A 23842-nucleotide genomic window follows, 5' to 3' on the forward strand; every position below is an offset into this window, starting at 1 on the left:
TTTGCCGTATTGAGCAGAAAAAGACTGCATATTTGCAATAAATAAAACTACAGTACAATAAAACACCAGTAGTATTATAAAATAAACAAATTAAATCCTAAACGTTATTAAAGATAGTTTTTTTCTGGAAGTTTAACAACAATTGCTTATATTTCTAATGTTGACAACTCGCAATTAAGCGGGACATCAATAACTGGATGGAGAGTTCATTAAGAAGATGCTTATGCGGCAACTGGCTCAGCTCAAAAATCAGCAATGCATATGCAGTACCTCATGCATCTCTAGGGTCTCTAGAGTAGGACTGGACAACTTAGATAACCAGTGTATGGCAGGACTTGTTTCCCTCTTAAATTATAAATGGTTTCCATTGACTGCACTTTGATGAAATGACAGTCTCCAAACATCTATATAGGGGCAGAGAAAGGCAATAGTAGTTTTAGGACTAGAAATCTGGAGGTTAATAAACTGTCTCAGCTGAGGAAAGGGGTCTCTGACCTCCATTTTCAGGGTTACACCCCTTCTACACCAAAATCCTGGGTCTTACCTGTGATTTGGAACAATGTTTAAAACCAGGACGGACCCACCAAACTGTGATCTGGGTAATTTTGGCGGCATATATGTCCCCATTATAATATTGCAAGGCTGCTTTATTGTTCCAGACTAAAAAAATTATCCTCTTAATTGACTAGATGTGTCAGAATAGAGATGAGTAACTATTAGATGCTGACACCAGTTCCAACCAACAGAAGATACCATTATGTGTTCGCTCTATACAAACCTAACCATACTTAATAGATTGGAAAATTTCTATTTGTTGTACATTTGTTTAATATTCCACAATTTAAAAAAAAAACAATCTAAGAACTTTTTAGTATCTGCCCTGGCCACAGGTCCGAAAAGTTAGGGGGTGCATTGTCATCGATCCCTACATAAATGCGCACAACATCCAATCACAGTCCAAGTCCAGGGGTCCTAATTTTGGTACTTGTTTCCTAGCATGGCTCCCACAATTTTAATCTTATTACATCGTTTTGATCGCATCCATCGCATTGCATGCGACCAGATCGCATGCGATCAAAACGATGATTTCATTGTACAATCACCCTGATGCGTGATTAGTAAGTTATATGCACCCCCATTGTTAACGCCACTGCCACTATTAACGCCAACCGGAAGCATGGCGAGCGGCGGCGGTACGCGTCCTCTGACCTTTTCATACCCCCACTATCCACGTCGGCGTGGAGTCCATTTTATATAGTGCGGCGAGCCCGAAGCGCGGTGAGCGGACATGGATAACTTCACATGTATTCCGCGTCCCCGCTGCGCTCGCCATGCTTCGGGCTCGGTGGCTCGCTGCGCTCGCCACACTATATAAAATCAACTCCACGCCGACGTTAATAGTGGGGGTATGAAAAGGTCAGATGACGCGTGCCGCCACCCCTCGCGGGCTCGCTGCGCTCGCCACGCTTCGGGTTGGTGTTAATAGTGGCGGTGGCGTTAGCGATGGGGGTGCATATAAAATACTAATCATCCATCAGGGTGCATGTACAATTAAATCATCATTTTGATCGCATTGATCGCATCGCATGCCATTTTAATGGCATGCGATGCGATTTTAAAATTGTACAGTGCGGCTCTTAGGACCCGAAAATCGGGTCCCATCGCATACCACTAATTAAGGCATGCGGTGGTATGCGATGGGTGCCGTGCTAGGAAACAAGTACCCTAATTTTATATGTATATTGGGAAACTTGTGCGGTCTGACTATAATATTCATGTTGCTAGGATTTTATTAGTTGCTGCATAGTTATTATTGCTGCTTTAGTGCTTACATTGTTCAAAAATATCATGGAATTGTCTCATATTTTAAACTGAGAAAGCACCATTGTCCTTCTCACTATGTTGTATTTCTCCCTATAAAAAGATGATATCTAATCCTAGCGGCAAGGGTAGTGATAGAACTAAGGGGCATACACATGTAGAGATGTGTAAGCTATTTTGCTAAGCTATTTAGGGTAGGTGACTTCCTGGTGTCCAGATCACCCGTGGAGAGCACATACACATGCAGAGATTTATGCTAAGCAATTTTGCTTAAGCAAAAAAAGTCAGGGTAGTGGTTCAGAATGAGAATTCTCGATTACTATCTCTCATTCTGTACACACAGGGAGATTTGCAGTCACTTGCTAAGCAAAAGATTTTGACTGCATGCACTGACTTAACCCCTTCCCGACATTTGACGTACATGTACGTCATGGTCGGGAAGTACTTCCCGACATTTGACGTACATGTACGTCATGGATTCTAACTGTCACTGCGTCTATAGACGCGGTGACAGTTAGGAGATGTCTGCTGTCCCTGACAGCAGACATCCCCCCTCGTCGCCCAGGGGGGGCAGGGGTGCCCCCCCCGGTCGGCGATCGCTGTGATTGGCTGTTCAAATCTGAACAGTCAATCACAGCGTTTCCTGTGTTACCGGCGGCTAAGCCGCTCGGTAACACAGAAAACGGTGGTGATCGGTGCAGCACCGATCACCACCGAGCGGCAGCACCCCCCTCCCACCCGCCGGGCACTCACGCAGCAGCAGCAGCTCCAGCGGCTCCACCGCTACGTCCGGAGCGCACGCTGCGCTCCCCTCCTCCCCCCTCCCCCCCGCAGCAGCAGCAGCAGCATCATGCTGCTGCTGGAAAAGTTAAAAATAAAATAAAATAAAAAAATGTGCAAATGTGTGTATATATATATATATATATATATATATATACACACACATATATATATATATATATATATGTGTGTGTATATATATGTATATATATGTATATATATATATATATATACACACATATATATATATATATATATATATATGTGTGTGTGTGTGTGTGTGTGTGTGTGCGTATACCGCACCGATCACCAACGATCGCCAGCCCCCCCCCCCCCTCCCACCCGGCAGCCCCCCTCCCTCCCACCCACCCGGCTGCCGCAGCGCCAGCACCCCTCCCACCCCCCCGCCAGCCGCAGCGCCAGCCCCCCTCCCAAAGCTGGTGACCAAAATGGGGTCACTTGTGGGGGGGTTCCACTGTATTGGTGCTTCGGGGGTCTTGCTAATGCGACATAGCACCCGCCATTCATTCCACCACCAAAAATCACTCCTTCCCTTCTGAGTCCTGCCATGCACCCAACTGGTATTTTTTGGTCACATGTGAGGCATTGCCGTACCCGGGAGAAATTGGGGCACAGATTTTGGGGTGCTTTGTCTCCTTCATTCCTTGTGAAAATTTAAAATTTTTAGCCAGAACTGCATTTTTGTGTAAAAAATTAAATTTTTTTACACAAAAATGCAGATCTGGCTCAAAATTTTTCATTTTCACAAGGAATGAAGGAGACAAAGCACCCCAAAATCTGTGCCCCAATTTCTCCCGGGTACGGCAATGCCTCACATGTGACCAAAAAATACCAGTTGGGTGCATGGCAGGACTCAGAAGGGAAGGAGTGATTTTTGGATTTTGCAGCACAGATTCTGGTTGAATGACCCCCGAAACACCCATACAGTGGAACCCCCCCACAAGTGACCCCATTTTGCAAACTACACCCCTCAGGGAATTCATCTAGGGGTATAGAGTACATTTCAAACCCCCCGGGGTTTCACCAATTTTGATACAACTGAGCTGTGAAAATAAAAAAAAATTTTTTTTCATTTTCACTGCCCAGTTGTACCACAATTGGTGAAACCCCTGGGGGTTTGAATTGTACACTATACCCCTAGATGAATTCCCTGAGGGGTGTAGTTTGCAAAATGGGGTCACTTGTGGGGGGGTTCCTAACTTTTAGCATCTTATGGTGCCTAGAAACCTACATGGTGCCTAAAAAATAATCTCATAAAAAGGAGTCTCCAAAATCAAGTAGGTGCTCCTTCTATTATGAAGCCTGTGGTTTGGTCACCGTGCACACTAGGGCCACATATAGGATATTTATGAAAACCAAAGAATTGGGGGAATCAATTTTTAGTCACATTTCTCTAGTAAAATCTACTGTGTTCCTTAGAAAAATGTATTAAAATTGAAAATCCGAAAAAAAATGAAATTTTGAAATTTCACCTACACTTTGTTTTAATTCCTGTGAAACACCTAAAGGGTTAACAAACTTCCAAAATGCTGTTTTGAATACTGTGAGGGGTGCAGTTTTTGAAATGGCATCATTTATGGGGGTGTCTCACATACAAGTCCCTCAAAGTCACATCAGAACTGAACTGGTCCCTAAAAAAATCAGTGTTTGAAATTTTCTTGAAAATTTGAGAATTTGCTAGTCATATTTGAAGCCTCCTAGTGTCCAAAAAAATTAAAAGGAAGTTGAAATAATGATTGCAACATAAAGTAGACATATGGTCTTTGTTAGTTATTAACTATTTTGAGTGGTATGATTATTTGTCTCACAAGCAGAAAATGTGACATTTTGCATATTGCTAAATTTTCCATTTTTTCACGATATTTTGGTATTTTTCACAAAAAAACACAGACTGTATCGACCCAAATTTACCACTAACTTGAAGTACAATGTGTCACGAGAAAACAATCTCAAAATCACTGGGATAAGTAAAAGCAAAAAAAAGTTATCCCCACTTAAGTGAGACATGTCAGATTTGAAAAAAAGGGCTCTGTCATGAAGGCACAAACTGGCTCTGTCATGAAGGGGTTAATGAATTAATCTCTCGGGGCATACACACGGAGAGATCTGTGCTTACTTTCTAAGCAATCTAGTCAGATTTCTTAAAATCGCTCTGTGTGTATGCCCCTCAACACTTGGGCAGCTGCTATGTTGCTGGGAGGTGACAGGTGCAACACTGCCCCCTCTCCAACAACAGTAGTTCTGCCACTGGCTGTACCCAATATCACCTACCAGCAATGTGCAGAGCGCTGTTACAGGTGAACAGACTTTACTGTGGGATCTGAATTCATTATATAGCAAAATTATTACAGGTCTAAGTTAGACTGTCTAATATCACAGGAAAAATAGTTGTGGCAATAAAATCATAAAATCATACTATACAATAATTTAATACACAATGGCAAATCAGTTTCTTATTTTAATTCTCCAACATTATTCCTCTAAATATTTTTTACCTTACTTCCCACTGTTAAACATAAATGAGTGCTATATTTTGATGTAAGTCTAAAACAGGGGGTGTATCTAACATAACTACATGACATATACACAGCGCACTACTGACCTTAATGCTTACTGCTGTAATTTCTGGCTCAGTTCCACCCAAGTGCATGGGAATGTGACACAGATCAGGGAATGGAATGGAGACCAAGTCTGGAAGTATTTCAAGGGCACCCAATTTGGTCAACAGTTGATGAAAGGATACAACATTTCTAAGCCTGTTAGACATTAACTACTTCAGTGTAAAAGGGGTGTGCGGTACATTGCTGTGCAGTGTGCTGAGGAACCACCGCAGCCGGCAGATGGTGAGAACGTTGGTGTTTGGAGATTTATTTAGCAGATTAATGAATGGGAAAGCATCAATAACATGTCCCTAAAGAGTTGTAATCAGATATTTGGCTTCTATTTCATTTCCTGTCTGTCTTCCAGGGTGTAACTGATTTTTCCCTTGTATTTTTATTTTTTTTAGGGAATTGAGTGGACTCATATTGAGTACTTCAACAATGCAATTATATGTGATCTGATTGAGAATGTAAGTATCTGTAGATCAAATAACATAGAACGGAGCCTTTTGTTCATTAGTGTAAGCACATTACTGTGGAATAGTCTGCGACACATGGATTTTATTTTTCCTTATAGTTTGTGTGGAATGGAGTAAAACGTGCAGAGCTTCGCCTACGCAGCCGTGCACGCTCCATAAGCACAATTAAGAAAATGCTTGTTAACAAAAATACTGCAATAAACTTTAAAAAAAAAAACGGTACTCTTTACTTAGAACATTAGAGCATCGTTAGTAAAAAATCTCGGCCATCTCGGGCATTGAATGCACTAAAAAATCGGGTGCGATGCGACCGACGAGATGCCCGCGATTTCCCATAGGGAACAATGTTAAATGTCTCAATTGACCCAATTTTCCTGTTCAATGCCTCAATTGACCAGATTTTTCCATAGGAAACAATGTTAAATGGGCCACAGAGGCCAAATAGGCACCCTGAAGTGTATAATGGCCACCCGAATTGTTAACGCCACGATCAACGTCAACCCGAAGCGTGGCGAGCGCAGCGAGCCCGCGAGGGGCGGCGGTACGCCTCCTCCGACCTTTTCATACCCCCACTATCCACGTCGGCGTGGAGTTGAGAATAGAAAGTATGGCGAGCGCAGCGAGCCACCGAGCCCGAAGCGTGGCGAGCGCACGCGGACAGCTGTGAAGCCCGCGAGGGGACTCGGATACCTGTGAAGGTATCCGCGACCCCTCGCGGGGCTCGCTGCGCTCGCCACGCTTCGGGCTCGGTGGCTCGCTGCGCTCGCCACACTTTCTATTCTCAACTCCACGCCGACGTGGATAGTGGGGGTATGAAAAGGTCGTAGGACGCGTACCGCCGCCCCTCGCGGGCTCGCTGCGCTCGCCGCGCTTCGGGTTGACGTTGATCGTGGGGTGGCGTTAACAATTCGGGTGGCCATTATACACTTCAGGGTGCCTATTTGGCCTCTGTGGCCCATTTAACATTGTTTCCTATGGAAAAATCGGGTCAATTGAGGCATTGAACAGGAAAATCGGGTCAATTGAGACATTTAACATTGTTCCCTATGGGAAATCTCGGGCATCTCGTCGGTCGCATCGCACCCGATTTTTTAGTGCATTCAATGCCCGAGATGGCCATGATGGGCGCCCTTCTAAGTAAAGAGTACCAAAAAAACTATTAATACATGCTACTTACAGCTTTTTCATGTACACTTTTACATTTTTTAATATAGTTATACCGTAAGTACGTGTCCGTATCCCACATCTACACTGGGATGGATGCGAAACTAGGTGAAAGTCCTCCATATATGCCCCTGAACCGCACACACACAAATGTTGAGTTATACGCATCTTGTAGGGCACCTGCCTGCTACCTGCTTGCTTGGGGGGCGATTCAGGCCTGCTCGTTGCGGGCAAAATTCGCTTCTCCAACCAATGTTTGGGGTTTGCGCATGCGCAAATATGTGCATGTGCGAACCCCCAGCGCTGGTAAATTTCACACTCGTCGGGATGGGTAAGCAGGGGAGACCACCCACCGGTTCATTGGCACGCCCACAAAAAATGTGGGCGCGTCCATAGAAATGCTGGACATACCCCTGCAAATGCAGGCGTGCCAATTCCTGCTTGAGGCAGGCAGCTGACATCACATGACATCAGTGCCCGCACTGAATTCAGCCATCTCCGGCCAGAATTCAAGTCAGTCTACACTGACTTTCCTTAGCGACCATTGAATGATTTTTATTCCGTGCGGCCGCTTGTGCTGTGTAAGTGAATGCCTCCACTTGCATACTAGTAAGGGGATTCGGGTGGGCGTTTGACGGGGCAGCGTTTACCTGCTCACTGGGCAGTGAATATACTCTGGTCTGTATCAGGCCCTTGGTGCGCTACCAGTCACCATCCTCAGTGTACATATCCACACCATGGATGCTCAGAATGTCTCTCCCACCATCGATCTGCTATGGAACTACACCACCCAGCATGCCCTACCACAGTTTTGCTATTTAGAAATACTTAAACTGAGGCAGGGCATGTTGGAATGTGTAGTTCAGGAATATTATCCAGCTTTATTGTTCATAGTGTTTATCTTGTTCAATTCTAGAACCAAAATGGAATCCTGGCCATGCTAGATGAAGAATGCTTACGTCCAGGCACAGTTACAGATGACACATTCTTGGAAAAACTGAATCAGATCTGTGCCACCCATCAGCATTTTGAGAGTCGAATGAGCAAGTGTTCACGTTTCTTGAATGACACGTCGCTACCACACAGCTGCTTCAGGATTCAGCATTATGCTGGGAAGGTATCTAGATCTATTTATCTATTGACATTACTGAAGCTGGCACTAAACCTTAACATTTTGTGTCCATCAAATCAACCAATTTGCTGGTTGTAATGAAAATATTAATGGATAGGAGCAAATGACAATCACTTGCTCCCAAATGCTTAAAAACAGACAGCAATAGTTAACATACATTTTTAGGTACAGTAGCATCACTTTTCTAATTAGAAACAAACTAAATAATAAATCCAATACAGTGAGGTCCAGCTGAAAGAACATATTTGTAGGTTGGATGGTTGTTCACTCTGGATATGCATAAGTAGTATGTACACAAGTCCTGGAAAGTTTTCTGCCATTTCCTCCCAACCTATACCACTACCATGTTGTAGTTTAGTTGTGGGGTTCTTTATTTTTTTTGCTGTGTGCTTTGAGTAGAGCACTTTATTTGATGCTCATGTAGCAAATTACTTTTACTTTTTCATTTTGTTTTAAAGTGTTTTCCTCTCCCTCTGCTGTTCCCACCCCAAGTTCTTTAGGTTCTGGAAGGGGACAAGTCACCCAGCACAGCTTTATAACACCTGGAACTTCTGTAGGTGACCAGGGCTGTGCTACAGGTGACACAAATATTCAGTCCTGTCTCTACTGTGACTTATGGGCCCCATACATCAGCAATTAATTGTGACAATTTTCAGATATGGAGATGATTGCCACAATTAATTTTAGATGTGTGGGCTCCCCCTTTTGGCAATCCCAATCAAAATCGCCAATCGATTGCTTAATCAGGTTTTTAAACATGTTTAATAATCTGGTATTATCTGCAGATCTTTTTTATATGTGTGGGCATTCCCAATTCGTCGTCTTCATATTTACATTATGAACAGCAATCGATTGGGCAATTTCCAGATATGAAGATGCAATCTTTAGATGGAAAAATCTGCCGATCATTGAAATAAATCTGTAATGTGTGGGCAAAGTCAGATAGATTGTAAAATCCATTTATCTGGCCAAAATATCCCTATATCTGAAAATCCATAAATTGTGATTGCTGATGTATGGGGCCCATTAGACGGGGCTTGTGAGGCTGCTCTTGCTGCCTACATGATCTCGATTTCTAAGTCCTGCAGTGACCTATACTTCCTTTAACTCATTGAGGTGGGGACATCTGTCATGGCTATCACTTGAAGGAACAGACAGTGAAGTGATTTTGTGCTTGCTCAGTAAAGGAACTAAGTCCCACTTACTGTAGTTCCTTTATTGAGCAAGCACAAAATCACTTCATGACTAGATAAAACATTCAGACAGCCATGTATTGCTGTAGTAAATCTCCAAAGATATTCCTGGGAGGAGAGACACACGTGCCCAAGATGATCTAATGACTGTTTGAATCTGGCTATCTAATATATAATTCATAACAGTGTAACTTAGGCACCCACTGGTCATATCCACACTGTCACACTCTGGGGATTTGTAGGGATTTGCTAATGGGGAGTAACCTTAGAGGAGATAAGAATTGGATGGCGGAAGCTTGGTGGATGAATGTAGTGCTTACTCATGTACTAAGGTACCGGATGAATGGAAGAGTTGAGCAGAATTTAGAAGGTTTAATGATAATAAGGTCTTGCGGTACAGTCAATGAATAAACTGAAATAGCATCAATCAGAAATAACTGGTAACGTGAGACATTAAACAACAGTAAAACAGTAGCAGTTCATATAATGGACGGGAATAGCTGAGGCATGAGGCACTTAAATACAGCTGAGGATAACTGCGGTACCTTGAATAAAGCGGAGAGTCACTGTGAGCTTTGGAGAACAACTGTGAAGCGCCAGCAGGTAATCCCAACAGGAGAGAGGTGGGTCCGTGCGGCACTGTACCTTTAAGGAACACCGGACAGGAGCATCAGCAGGTTAGGCAGGAATACTTGTGGAGCGCAAAGCCACTGAACCACACTCCAGGAGGTAGACTGAAGCACTGTCAGGGAGACATGGGCCAGACCCCTTTTATCAAGGAAAGACACACGGGATTGGCTGGAGAAACCCCTGGCAGGGGATTGGAGAAACCTTGGTCTCCAACATGGTTGCCTCCATACTGGAGACACTGTAGATAACCAGGCACACCTCCTCTCACAACCACAGACATGCAGCAGGTCTGCCCCTCCACTACACTGTTCTACAATGGCGGCCTCCGCTGCCGCACCACGCTTCCCGGATCATGCCTCCTGTGTGCACCTGCTCCCCGGCGTCCCGACCACAACACGTGGCCCACAGGGCAGACAGCACGACCACCACCTGCGGTAAGCCTCTGCGTGCTGAAACAGACACTCATCTGTAGTGGTGGACCTTGACTGGCAAATTGTCGCTAGCTTTGTCCTTGGTGGCTGAGCTGTTAGGATGTGGTAAACCTCTTGGGGTAGGGAATGATCCACTACTTTTCACTTAAATTTTTGTCATCTGGGCATTTCTTGGACCTCCACCCAGACGTTTTTGTTCTTTCTTTTGATGACTAAGATACATTTTTCTGTAGCATTCATCCCAGGGGGACATGTTTGACATGCCAACTTTGGAGCCAGCATTCCCTGGATGTGGATTTCATATACATCTCCCTAATGGCAGTTGCATAGTAATTTCAATTTTCAAAGCAGTTCAGACTACGGTTTTATTATTCTTTTTATTTTTACAAGTCTTCTTGGTTGTGCATGAAAGAAGACTAGATGAGTTTTTTTCCCAGCACTACTACTTGTGTCACAGATTTTCTTGTTTCAACAATGTCTACATTTGTGCTATTTTAATTGGTGGGCATACAGAGCTGCTGCTTCACCATACAGCGCAACTTTCCCGTCACAATCCAATTTTGCCAAGTCTTGTTCAATTTTCCCAGCGGGTATTGTGGCCATATTATACCCCTTTCACACCAGAAAATGCAGGGACCCACCCAGGAATATGGCCTAGGGATCATGCCGGGCCATTCCCGGGTTGGCCCCTTTCACACCAGAAAAGTCCCTCCATTTTCTGGTGTGTGAAGGGGGCGGGGAGGAGGCTTGATGGCAGCGAGTACTCACCCTTTTTACTGGTCCTTGGTGCAGGCCGGGGATACACTCAGACGGCTGGTACAGATGATGCAGCTCTCCGGCGGCAGTGAGAGCACCGGAGAGCTGCGTCATCTTCATCCGCCGCCTGTCCTGTCATTTGCGCCCGCCGCTTGTGTGGATCCCCGCCTGACAGCACACCGAGGACCGGCAACCCCGGGTAAGTACCCCCTACCCCTTTCACACCGGCCAGGTCCCCGGGTGGAATCCGGGAGCAACCCTGCTCCACAGCAGGGTTGAAATCCCGTAAATTTTTGCCCAACACGGGAAGTTAGGCTGGTGTGAAAGGGGCATTACTTACATGCTTCTGAACTCTCTGTTTGTCACTCAAATTGTGATCAGGACCAGAGTAATGATTTTCCATTTCCAATTGTCATCTGCTAAAGTGAATGTACAGTACATAGGACCACATTTTGCACTTATTCTGGTTCCATCTAAGACCCTTCTTAGGGTGCATATTCTTGCTTCTTCTCTTTGTTGAAGGTTGTTAAAGGTATTACTAAAAATAGAGTTCACTTTTATTATATTAGATGTACTAATATACAAAATATAAACTGCTTTACATATTTGTTGTATGTGCTCTATGAAAAACTACTTCAGAATTCTTAATTTAAATGCAATAGTTATCTAGATCTGTATTATTTCTACAAAACAGAAGAATACAGTATTCATAGTTCATATCTCTTATGTAAAAGTTGTGACACAGGTGACTGATATCATTTATAGTATTATAAAGTCAATATTGTTTTGGTTAGAATTTTCCTATTCACAAATACATTATCTGATTTGCATAAGAAATAATGGGTTCCAATGTTACTGTAAAGTACAGGTTCTGTATTATCATATATTTTGTCATGTCACCACAAAAATCCAGTGGAGAAAAGTTTCAGTATTTTCAGACTGGGTTGGAATGGTCCACAGTGGTACCCCTGATCCCCTCCTCAAATGTTGTCCTCAAGTCCAGGTTTTAGAGATATCCCTACTTGTGCACAGATTATATGATCAAGCTGAATAGGGTACTAATGACATCACCTGTACCTTTGCATGGGTATTCTTAAAAACTGGGCTGTTGGTTTCTTTGAGGACTGCATTTTGGGAAACCCTTCTCTAATGGTTTTTTGGATTTGCATTTTGGGTAACCCTTCTCTTTGTCAGCTGGCCACACTACTAAACCTGCCGCCACAACAGCATTCCACAAACCGACACTGTTATCACATAGCTCCCAACTGTCTTATTTTGGGGAACTGCCCTGCTGTCCTACCTGTGGGCAGCTGTGTCCCATTGTGTGTGGGCAGTTGGGAGACCCCCTGTTACTCGCTGATTGCTTAGCAGAACAGCAGTGAACAGAAACGGTGTGCATGCATAGAGTGTTTATTCAAGGGAGAGAGGGACTGGGGGTATGGCCAATCGCTTCCAGAGTGACGGGCATACCACTACAGTGACCGCAAACCGAAAGCTTTATTTTGAGTTTTCATTCCCATGAAGCCACGCCTCTTCGCTGAGGCCACACCTCTTTCAGAAGTGAGTGGCTTCGCTGTGCAGAGGAGTCCCGGTAATGGTTTTTATGAATAAAGTATATATGGATTTTTTTCTACACAAAACCACCTTGCTGTGTGTGTTGCCTTTCTATTATAATATACTATTCCAAAAATCCCTTTGTGTTTATGCATAAAATGAAAAAAATGTGTAATATTTTATCACAAAAAAAATGTGCACGTTCTTAAATTATGCACATGTAGTATAATAGAGGCAGTTAATGCAAATAACCCTTTATAGCCTTGTAGATAACAACTAATTTATTTATTTTTTAATCAACCCTGCGCTAATTTGTGAAAACAGGTAAGTTTGGCTTGGAGAAACAACACATAGGGCCAGGGCCATCTTAACAGCAGTGTGGGCCCCTGGGCAAAGCAATGCACTGGGGCCCTTACCCATTCTCCCCTCCTAGGGGTGGGGGGTTCTATCAGCAGCAGCTTTGATGTCTCACGGGTGGCAGGGGGTGCTCTATCTTCCATTCAACATGTAGGACCTGGAGCAGTAACTTCTGCTAATTACTCCTTTACTGCACAGGTGGTGGGAGGGAGAACACTAACGTGTGGAAGGGGGCACTGAGCTGAATGAAGGGTCCCTTGTAAATGACTTCCAGGGAGGTGTTTTATACACAGGGGAGGGTTGGAAAATGGAGTGGGCTTAATATTTGTCATTTTCCGTTGGAAGCGCAGCTTGTTTGGCTGCAGATATTGCTATTATCTGGAAATAGATTTCTTAGCCTTCAATAGCATAAAAACCTAGAGTCCCAACTTTCAGGAGGTGCTGGGAACTTGGGGATCAGAGATCAGGAGCCAGAGCATCCCATTGACAAAAATATAAAACTGTACACCATAGTGTTCCCTCTAGAAATTGTGCCGGGCAGGGCGCCGGGGGGCGGGCCAGGGCAGCCGACGGCACACTTGTGGGCGGTCCCGGCGGCGTCACTAAAGTGGGCGGGCCCGCCCGGCGGCGTCACTAAAGTGGGCGGGCCCGGCCACGCTGAAGATGCTGGGGGAAGGTGCCTTTATGCCGGGGAAGCGCCGGGCATCGCCGTCTAAGGTGGCGCTGGGCTTCCCCGTGCAAGGAGTCGGGCAGGCACCAGGCTGTTTTAGCGGGGTGCTGCTAGAGGGGCAGGGCGCATTTTGCCCTTTAAAAAATGGGCAGGGCACAGCGCCCAGCTAAAACAGCCTAGCGGGAACACTACACCAGACGTTTGGAGCTGGAGCAGGGACCGGCTGCTGGAAGGCTGATACTCTTAGAAAAACTCTGAGTCAGAGAACCTGAGAAATATGACTGGGAATTGCAATTAACAGGTCGGATGTGGACTGTGAAGATCCTCAGCTATCATCATAGGGCCCTTGTACTCCTGGGGCCCCTGGGCAAGTGCCCATTAAGCCCATACGAAAAGACGGCCCTGCATAGGGGCCTTATTCTAGTTCACTCTCTGACAAATTCCTTCTTAGATTGACAAAACCATGTGCACTGCAGGTGGGGCAGATATAACAGGTGAAGATAGAATTAGATTTGGGTGGGGTTTTACTTCAAAGTGAGATCTATATTGCAGTGTAAAAATAAAGCAGCCAGTATTTACCCTGCACAGAAAGAAAATAACTCACCATAATTCTCTCTGCACATTTTACATCTGCCCCCCTGCAGTGCACATGGTTTTGTCCATCTAAGAAGGATTTTGTCAGAAAGAGTGAACTAGAATAAGGCCCATAGGGGGTTATTAACAATTTTTTTACTGCTACCATATGGTTAATTAGGTGATTACAAATACAATCAGTTGTTTATATGTTTTATATTTATACACTGTTTATTTGATATTTCTTTGGGGGAAATACATTTTTATACACTGTATCTTACTAAGTATATTACCAGTCTATGTGTTTTACCGGATTTCACAAATTAGCGCTGGGTTGATTTAAAAAATTGTTAAGTTGTTACACACTCTTAATTTATGAGTGTCTAGCCTCTATAATCACTTAGTATACTTGAAGGTATTAATATTAGAATATAGGTGCCGTAATATAACAACAAAAACTATAATAGATAGCAACTAAGCCAATGTAAACCCCCATACACAGTGGGCGATATATGAGTGATATTGCTAATTTTAGCCCTTCTGAGCTATATCTGAGCTATATCTCTTATTATATCGCCCAGTGTGTATGCGCCCACTGACAGACAATGCGTGCTACTTCGGGTCATTAATGACACCATCTGTTGTCTGTGCATGTACAAATGAGAGAGTGAATCATTAACAAGAGTCATGTTAATGTGGGCCACCACCATCTATTGTCACTTGCCGGCATAAGCAAGTGTGTATGCATCCAGCCGGGTCCCTGCAGTACTGTGTGTACAGACCTTAAGACAGTGGTCTTCAACCTTTTTTGGGGGTGTGAGCTACTCAAGACAAAATAAACCACCTGAAGAGCTACAAAAAAAAAAAAAGAAATCTGCATATTAATCCAAATTTTGCCCTTTACACATTATGCCACACACTGTAACGCCCCTAACACATTATTCCACACACTGCAATGTCCAATTTGCAGCATACATACCTCCCAACACTGGAAGCAGAGAAGAAAGGACATCTGCACATGTCCAAAATTAGGGGGCATGACCTACTATCGTGGTACTCCTGCAAGGCCACATCCCCCATTATTTTCCACTATGGGGGCATGGCCAGAACTCTGAGAGCTGCTGGCCATGCCCCCAGCCTCTCTGAATAGACAAGAACAGAAAAAAGATTCTGAGCGCAGATTATGGGATTATTCACTGCAGCTGTCTCAAATTAAGGGGAATACCAAACCCCTTAGAGGTTATAGAAACAAACAAAAAAAGAGAGAATAGAGGCAGCGCTGTGCAAAATCACTTTTCCTTATTTATTAAAAGGTATACATTAACACTTTAAAAATAAATTAATATGACTATAAGTCAACAATATTAGCAGCCACAAACAATGCTGCAAGCATCACAAACATATATCCCCCTTAGCTGATTAGTATCATATAGGGTTAGCTGCATGCATGCAAAGCCTTTTTACAAAAGATTCTATTTTCTTCTGTGATCACTTATTTCGTTTAAATGGTTAGTGAATTAGTACTAGCTCAGTCCAGTCCCACCTATGTGCACATGGTATTTCAGATTTCATACTTATAGTATTCCAGACGCTGGGTGGGGGAAAAGGCTTTCAGACCCCGATGTCACACTCCGACCACTGGTGCTCTCCAAATAATTGCGGTCATATCAAAGGATTTCCACCGGCTCTGTGAACAATGGCTGCCAAACAAAGTCCCCGTTTTCCTCAACGCGTTTCTCCGCCTTATTGAATCTCAGCGGCTTCCTCAGGAGGTATATGTGTATCTCAGTGCCGTCCTGAGTTTTATAGTGCCCGCTTACGGCTGCGCAGGCGCCGTGGCGTCTTAGCCAGGCCTCGTTTTCACTGTGTTTTACCGAACTTCTGGGTACGCGGCTCGTGCGTCACACAGAGCCTGCTTCCGTGCCATTTATGCGTTCCATAGCAATAGTTTGCATCCGCCTTTTGCGTTCCACGCATAGGGCTCAAGCTTTATTGTTTTCTGTTGCTCAGTAACGTACATTTCCTTAGTGACGTTATACGCTCAGGTATTTAAACGGCAAGTATTTTAACCTCTTATGTCAACTATGGGGGATGACATTCTATATAAACAAACGTTCTCTAAAAACATTACCTTTATTAAAAACATTAACTTTATCAAAAGAATATATATATAATTTCAGCGAGACATGTCATTCACAATCATACATGATTTATCTTATGCATTAAATAGCAGTTTTCTATAGGGAGCTATAGGACCATATTCTGCAGACTGGTAAGATTAGCAATATCATACACATTATCTTTAATGGAGTTCTTTCCTCCCATATTGTATACAGACTTTTATATTTATTTGTTATCTACATTAATTAGTTTATAGTATGTTGGGTGAAGTACACTAAAAAATATAAATAATAAAATATAATAATAGTAATAAAATAATAATAGATATATATAGATATATTAAAAAAATATATAAATATAGAAAAAAAATAAAAAATAAAATAAAAAAAAAGATAGAAATAAAATAAAAATAAATATAAAAATAAATAGAAATATCATAAAAATATATAGGACACAAATTAATAAGTCTCTACCTCCCACCTCCCCTCCCGGACTTTCCCTCATGGTGGAACTTGGATGGTATAGTTCCCATACTCCATACCACCCCTCGAATACCTTCTACCCCCCACCCTTTTGTTCCCTATAAACCCACATGAAATGCATCGTGATTGTATAGTTGTGCTGGACATTAGTTCTTTATAAAAGGATAAAGAAAAAGGGACTGAGTATGAGGGTAAACATCAAATCCGACCTACACCTTCAAATATTGTTTAACTCGATTGTGTCGTTCAGTCCCTTTGGCATCAGGGTACCCAGGCGGAATATCCAATAGGCTTCTCTACTACATAGGGTGTTATATCTATCGCCTCCTCTCGCTGTGGTCTTTATGTGTTCAATTGCTTGTATTTCTACATTTTGCATGGATGCTCCTTGGCAGTTAAAAATGTGTTTTGACAATGGGTGTGTCTTAATTCCAGCCATGATATTCCGCCTGTGTTTCGTGTACCTCAGGTTTAGACACCTTGTGGTGCGGCCCACATACTGTAGACCGCAACCACATGTCATGAGGTAGATGACAAAGGGTGTCCTACAGTTGATGAAATCCCTCACTTTAAAAACTTCCCCAGTAATTCCTGATTTAAAGTCAACTGTTTTTCTATTTTTACCTTTACAGGTATGGCAATTATCTCTACCACACTTATGATACCCCCATGGTTTTTCAGGGAGCCAGGTTTTTAAATTTCTTTCATCTGGCACAGATTCTTGTTCATTTGTGAAGTGGCTTTTTACTAATTTACTTTTTAGATTTTCACCTCTCCTAAATATTACCTTACCCTTGGCTTCTACAATATCTTTCAGATATTCATCTTGCATTAGAAGAGTTGTATTTTTCTTTATTATGTTTTTAATTTCGTGGGAACAGTCATTAAATTGAGTTACAAATTGGGAGGATCTTTCTTTCCCTTTTACATTTAGTTCTTTTCGTTTTTGATTAACTTCTAATAGGTTTTTACGTTCAATTTTATCTACTGTGTCTTTGGCTTCTTGTATTATTTTGTTTGGATATTTTTGTTCTTTAAAGGAGGAGATTAATTTATTTGCTTGTCTATGGTACGCTTCATTTGTAGAGCAATTCCTCTTTATTCTGATTAATTGCCCCTTCGGTATGTTATCACGCCAACTTTTGTCATGAGCACTCTCGTAGTTCAAATATCGGTTTTGGTCTACCGGTTTACAGAATGTATCTGTTTCTAGTCTTCCATTTTTAGCTTTTAGTGCAACATCAAGGAAAGTGATCTGTGAGAAACTATAGGTGCTTGTGAATTTTAGTCCGAATTTGTTGGTGTTAAGACTATCTGTGAATTGATTTAAGTGAGTGATGTCCCCTTTCCAAATTATAAATAAATCGTCTATAAATCTGCCATAGAGGACCAGGTCCGCCCCAAACTCACTCCACCACACATGTTGGTCTTCGAAGGCCCCCATGTACAGGTTCGCAAAGCTCGGGGCGAACGTGGTCCCCATGGCAGTCCCCCGTGTCTGTAAATAAAATTGTGAGTTAAAAATAAAATAATTGTGACTAAGAATGAATTCAATCGATTGTGAGATTAGACCACGTAGGGATTCGGATATAGACTCATCTTTCCTGAGGTATGTTTCCATTACCCGTACCCCCAAATCCTGGGGTATGTTAGCGTATAGAGCCTCAACATCAGCAGTTAGAAGGATATAACCTTCCTTCCATTCAATTTGATTGATAAGGTTTAGAAAATGTTTGGTATCCTTTATATGTGATCTTAGTTTCCCTACGTGGTCTTGCAAATAATAATCTACAAAAATTGATAAATTATTAGTGAGGGACCCTACACCAGAGACTATGGGACGCCCGGGTGGTTTGTGCAGTGTTTTGGGAATTTTTGGCAAAAAATAAAAAGTGGGGATTATGGGATGTGCATTATATAAAAAATTAAGAGTTTCCTTTGATATTGCACCTTCTTCTTTTGCCTGTTCCAACATAAATTTTAGATCTTTTTGATACTGGGCGGTGGGATTGTGGCCAAGGACACAGTAGAATCCATCATTACTCAGCTGTCTATAAGCTTCCTCGATGTAGTCCACCGTGTCCATGATCACAATCCCACCGCCCTTGTCTGCCGGTTTTATTATTTATATTTTTTAGTGTACTTCACCCAACATACTATAAACTAATTAATGTAGATAACAAATAAATATAAAAGTCTGTATACAATATGGGAGGAAAAAACTCCATTAAAGATAATGTGTATGATATTGCTAATCTTACCAGTCTGCAGAATATGGTCCTATAGCTCCCTCTAGAAAACTGCTATTTAATGCATAAGATAAATTATGTATGATTGTGAATGACATGTCTCGCTGAAATTATATATATATGTTCTTTTGATAAAGTTAATGTTTCTAATAAAGGTAATGTTTTTAGAGAACGTTTGTTTATATAGAATGTCATCCCCCTATAGTTGACATAAGAGGTTAAAATACTTGCCGTTTAAATACCTGAGCGTATAACGTCACTAAGGAAAATGTACGTTACTGAGCAACAGAAAACAATAAAGCTTGAGCCCTATTCGTGGAACGCAAAAGGCGGATGCAAACTATTGCTATGGAACGCATAAATGGCACGGAAGCAGGCTCTGTGTGATGCACGAGCCGCGTACCCGGAAGTCGGTAAAACACAGTGAAAACGAGGCCTGGCTAAGACGCCACGGCGCCTGCGCAGCCGGAAGCGGGCACTATAAAATCAGGACGGCACTGAGATACACATATACCTCCTGAGGAAGCCGCTGAGATTCGATAAGGCGGAGAAACGCGTTGAGGAAAACGGGGACTTTGTTTGGCAGCCATTGTTCACAGAGCCAGTGGAAAACCTTTGATATGACCGCAATTATTTGGAGAGCACCAGTGGTCGGAGTGTGACATCGGGGTCTGAAAGCCTTTTCCCCCACCCAGCGTCTGGAATACTATAAGTATAAAATCTGAAATACCATGTGCCCATAGGTGGGACTGGACTGAGCTAGTACTAATTCACTAACCATTTAAATGCAATAAGTGATCACAGAAGAAAATAGAATCTTTTGTAAAAAGGCTTTGCATGCATGCAGCTAACCCTATATGATACTAATCAGCTAAGGGGGATATATGTTTGTGATGCTTGCAGCATTGTTTGTGGCTGCTAATATTGTTGACTTATAGTCATATTAATTTATTTTTAAAGTGTTAATGTATACCTTTTAATAAATAAGGAAAAGTGATTTTGAACAGCGCTGCCTCTATTCTCTTTTTTTGTTTCTCTCTGAATAGACATTGTGCCATATATACACATATATACATGGGCGGGAGGCTGCAGTGGTCGAGCCACCCAGATCGCTACCTTCTGACAATTCAGGCAATATATGTGGTGGTAAGGTGCGCTGCTGGTGAAGGGCAATGTCTGCAAGCAAAGAAAAAAATTGCTAGCATTTTGCCACTACTATATTTAAACAATTAAGTTTATTATAATGTAAATGCAAACTTGAAACAAGGTCATTGGAATTTGAAAACATTACAAGGCACTAAACTGATTGCATCCAGAAACTTTTACATGTACATATACTCCCAAACTAGATACAATTATTAGTGAAAACACATACTCTTGTCAGTGATTTTTATGCATTGCAAATAAAGTAGAGTAAATAAACATTATGGATACCACAAGTTTTGTAGAATGTCTTGGTTAGCAACCACATACTGTATTCTTTAGTAATGTTTTATTGTTTAGCTTCGGAATGATTGGATTATTTAAAGCGTTTGAAAATACAGTAACAAACAGTTGGGTCTTTTTCCCTACCTTGTAGCGAAGTTGTGTAATCTGACTATCCATCTGTATTCCAGGTCATGTACCAAGTGGAAGGATTTGTTGATAAGAACAATGACTTACTCTACCGTGATCTCTCCCAAGCAATGTGGAAAGCAAACCATTCCCTTATCAAGGATATGTTCCCAGAAGGCAACCCGGTCAAGATAAATCTCAAGAGGCCACCAACTGCGGGTTCACAGTTCAAGGCCTCAGTATCCATTCTAATGAAGAACTTGCTTACAAAGAATCCCAACTACATCCGGTAAAAGTCACTCATTTCACATAATTGATTGTAATAATTTTAATAAGTGAAATAAATAAATAAGACTTTCCTGTAGCTAGCTGCTTGATAGTTGAGTGTAGTTGGAATGGAGTGCTAATTACTTTTGTTAGTCCATACACTTTTGCATTACTTAATTAAAATGCTTGACATTTGTGAAATTTTTAGGTGCATTAAGCCAAATGACAAGAAGGCTGCCCATATATTCAACGATGCCCTTGTGCGCCATCAAGTCAGTTACCTTGGTCTACTTGAAAATGTCCGGGTCAGGAGAGCAGGGTATGCCTTCAGACAGCCATATGAACCTTGTTTGGAAAGGTACAAGATGCTATGCAAGCAGACATGGCCCCACTGGAAAGGACCAGCAAGGTATGATTGATTTGTGAGATAAAATATTCTGATAATTTACTTAGTGATGTAGTAGACTCTGAATGTCAACTTGACTGGTGAATTGCAGCCCATATCATTAATAGATGCATGAATACACTTTTAAAGCTGAATAGACATGTTGCCAAATGTTAATCAAATGGAGAACAATCAGTGAGAGTGACAAAAGATGATTGTACACTAAAGGTATTTTAAACGAAAAGTTTCCCAGAAATTGGTGCATCTTTTATTCTAGATTAGTGCGGGCCAAACTGGTCCTCAAGATCTACCAACAGTTCACATGTTTCAGATCACCTAGCTGGTGCACCGGTGTAATCATTGCTACCTCATATTTTCAAATGTGTGGTGCATTCATTTCTTTTTTTTTTTATTCAATATTTTTTATTGACTTTTTAGAATAACAAATAACAAACGCCCAACCAGGCAGACACAATACAAAGCATTTGGTATACATCTCATTAAAGATATAATACAGCCTATGTATATAAAATTTAGCAGTATCAACAGTATAGTAGTAAGCGCATTTCCTGCAGTATTTATGAACAGAAATGCCCGAAGGCGCAAGGGTGCATATGGTAGCTGTCACACCGTTGTATAATGTACAGAGTCATTCTTCACAGACAACTATCAGGATAATCGTACACCGAGCAAAATGTGGTAGCAAAATAACATATAGGCAGTGTCCTGTCTGGCACAGAGCAAAATAAAATCCCCCTTCACAAAAAAACAAAACATAAACCCCATACCCTGTATGACCTACCCCAAACTTAGGTTTACCTGGAGCCCAGAATTCTTAAACAACCCACCCCCCACTAAAATATACTAACTATCTATATCCCCCAATTACCCAAACATAGGGACAAAGAACTAATGACCTCCGAGCAGGAAAGCACTGACTCTCCCACCAGAGACCTATATAGCAGGCCTACAGCGTGTATTGGAGTAATTCAAATGAACACAATATAAAGCGCACCTGGGCAGGTAAATAGCATCAGTGGCGTAACTACCGAGGGTGCAGGGGGTGCAGCTGCTATGGGGCCCGGGCTGTCTCAGGGGCCCGCAGCTCCCCCTGCACTCAGTAGTTACACCAGAGCAACAAAGTGTCAGTGACACTCAAGAGGCACCTGACGCTGCTCTCCCCGTGCAGCGCGCACCGCGCAGTGAGTGATCGGCACCAGCAGGAAGGTGAGGTAAGCACTGGGGGAGAGGAGGAGGAGGATATGGCGTCTGCAGTGAAGGAGGACCACGGGTGCTGGACTGAGCAGAGCGGAGCGCGGGAGGAGAGTGAGACTACAACAGGAAGGTAGGAGAGTAAGTGATTTGAAATCAGGGCAGTGCAGCAGCACGGACGGGACTCCAGCACTCACGACAAGAGTTTGAGGCCCCCGGCGTCCACTGACTGCAGGAGTGGACTTGCTGAGCGCTGGTGTTCCATCCGTGCTGCTGCCGCTGCCCTGATATTGCGGCAAATCCTTTTTCATGCCCAAAGTGGCATGGGGGGCGGTGGGGTTTTCTTAGGCAATAAATGTGACATCTTATTTATTTTATTGCATTATTGCACAATTATATTTTAGATCTCTACCCCTCAATGTATCTCTCATTCTCCTTTCTTTCTCTCCCTGTCACTATACTTCCTTCTCCCTTTCTCTCTCTCCCCATCACTGTCGCTCCTTTCCTCTCTCCCCATCGCTATAGCTCCTTCACATTCTCCCATCACTTTCGCTCCTTCCCTCTCTCGCCATCACTGTTGCTCCTTTCCTCTCTCCTATCGCTGTCGCTCCCTATCTCTCACAACATTGGCAGGTATTCAATGCTGTGGGCGAGTGGCGACAGCGAGCAGAGCTTCCTGCTCGCTGTCACCACTCACCCTGTCAGTATTCAATGCAGCCCCCCCCCCCCCATACGCCAATTCCCCCTCGCTCCATATTTGGAGCGAGGGGGAATATGCGGCTCCAGAAGCAGCAAGACTCGCGGCTAAATACAGCGAGTTTTCTGCATTAGCCGCGGGTCTCGCTGTTTTGGGGAATTGTCGCCGTCCTGTGATGGCAAGGATTTCCCCAGAACGTTGAATAGAGCGAGTGGCCGGTGCGGGGGTTAAACAGCGAGGATCGCTGGTTTTCTGCAATCCTCGCTGTTTAACCCCCTCGCCGGCCGCATTGAATACCTGCCATTGTCCCTGGGGGGGGGCCCCTTTCAGTATTTTGCTATGGGGCCCATTAAGTTCTAGTTACGCCCCTGAATAGCATCATATATACATACAGCAGGATATAGTAAAGTATAACATTATTTATTTATTTACAGATTCTTATACAGCGCAGCAGATTCTGTTGCGCTTTACAATAGTAGACAGTGATAAAACAAACTGGGTAACAACAGACAGACTTGGAGGTAGGAGGGCCCTGCTGCAGGCTTACAATCTATAGGGATATAGGAGGGAAACACAAGCACAGGCATCAGTATCACACACATAAAACAAACCAATGCATTTGGAGAGATGCATTATTTAACTATAGTGTAATAACCGTATCATATCAACCTGGCCATCCGCATGTATATCAGTATGGGGCAAATATAGCACCGG

At 42.9% G+C, this 23842-nt stretch overlaps 1 protein-coding gene across 5 annotated transcripts in view; it reads left to right on the forward strand.

Moving 5' to 3' along the window:
• The window catches only part of MYO1B (myosin IB), a 299289-nt gene that overhangs the window by 202008 nt on the left and 73439 nt on the right, over window positions 1-23842 (forward strand). For all 5 annotated transcript variants that reach the window (XM_083153484.1, XM_083153488.1, XM_083153487.1 and 2 more), the window contains exons 15-18: window positions 5630-5692; window positions 7782-7982; window positions 20630-20856; window positions 21043-21243. In XM_083153484.1, coding sequence (XP_083009610.1) covers window positions 5630-5692; window positions 7782-7982; window positions 20630-20856; window positions 21043-21243 — 692 coding nt within the window. The remainder of the gene's footprint in view (window positions 1-5629; window positions 5693-7781; window positions 7983-20629; window positions 20857-21042; window positions 21244-23842) is intronic.

This window comes from Crinia signifera, chromosome 7, assembly GCF_055691185.1.
Source record: "Crinia signifera chromosome 7, ASM5569118v1, whole genome shotgun sequence".
Classification (NCBI taxonomy): domain Eukaryota; kingdom Metazoa; phylum Chordata; class Amphibia; order Anura; family Myobatrachidae; genus Crinia; species Crinia signifera.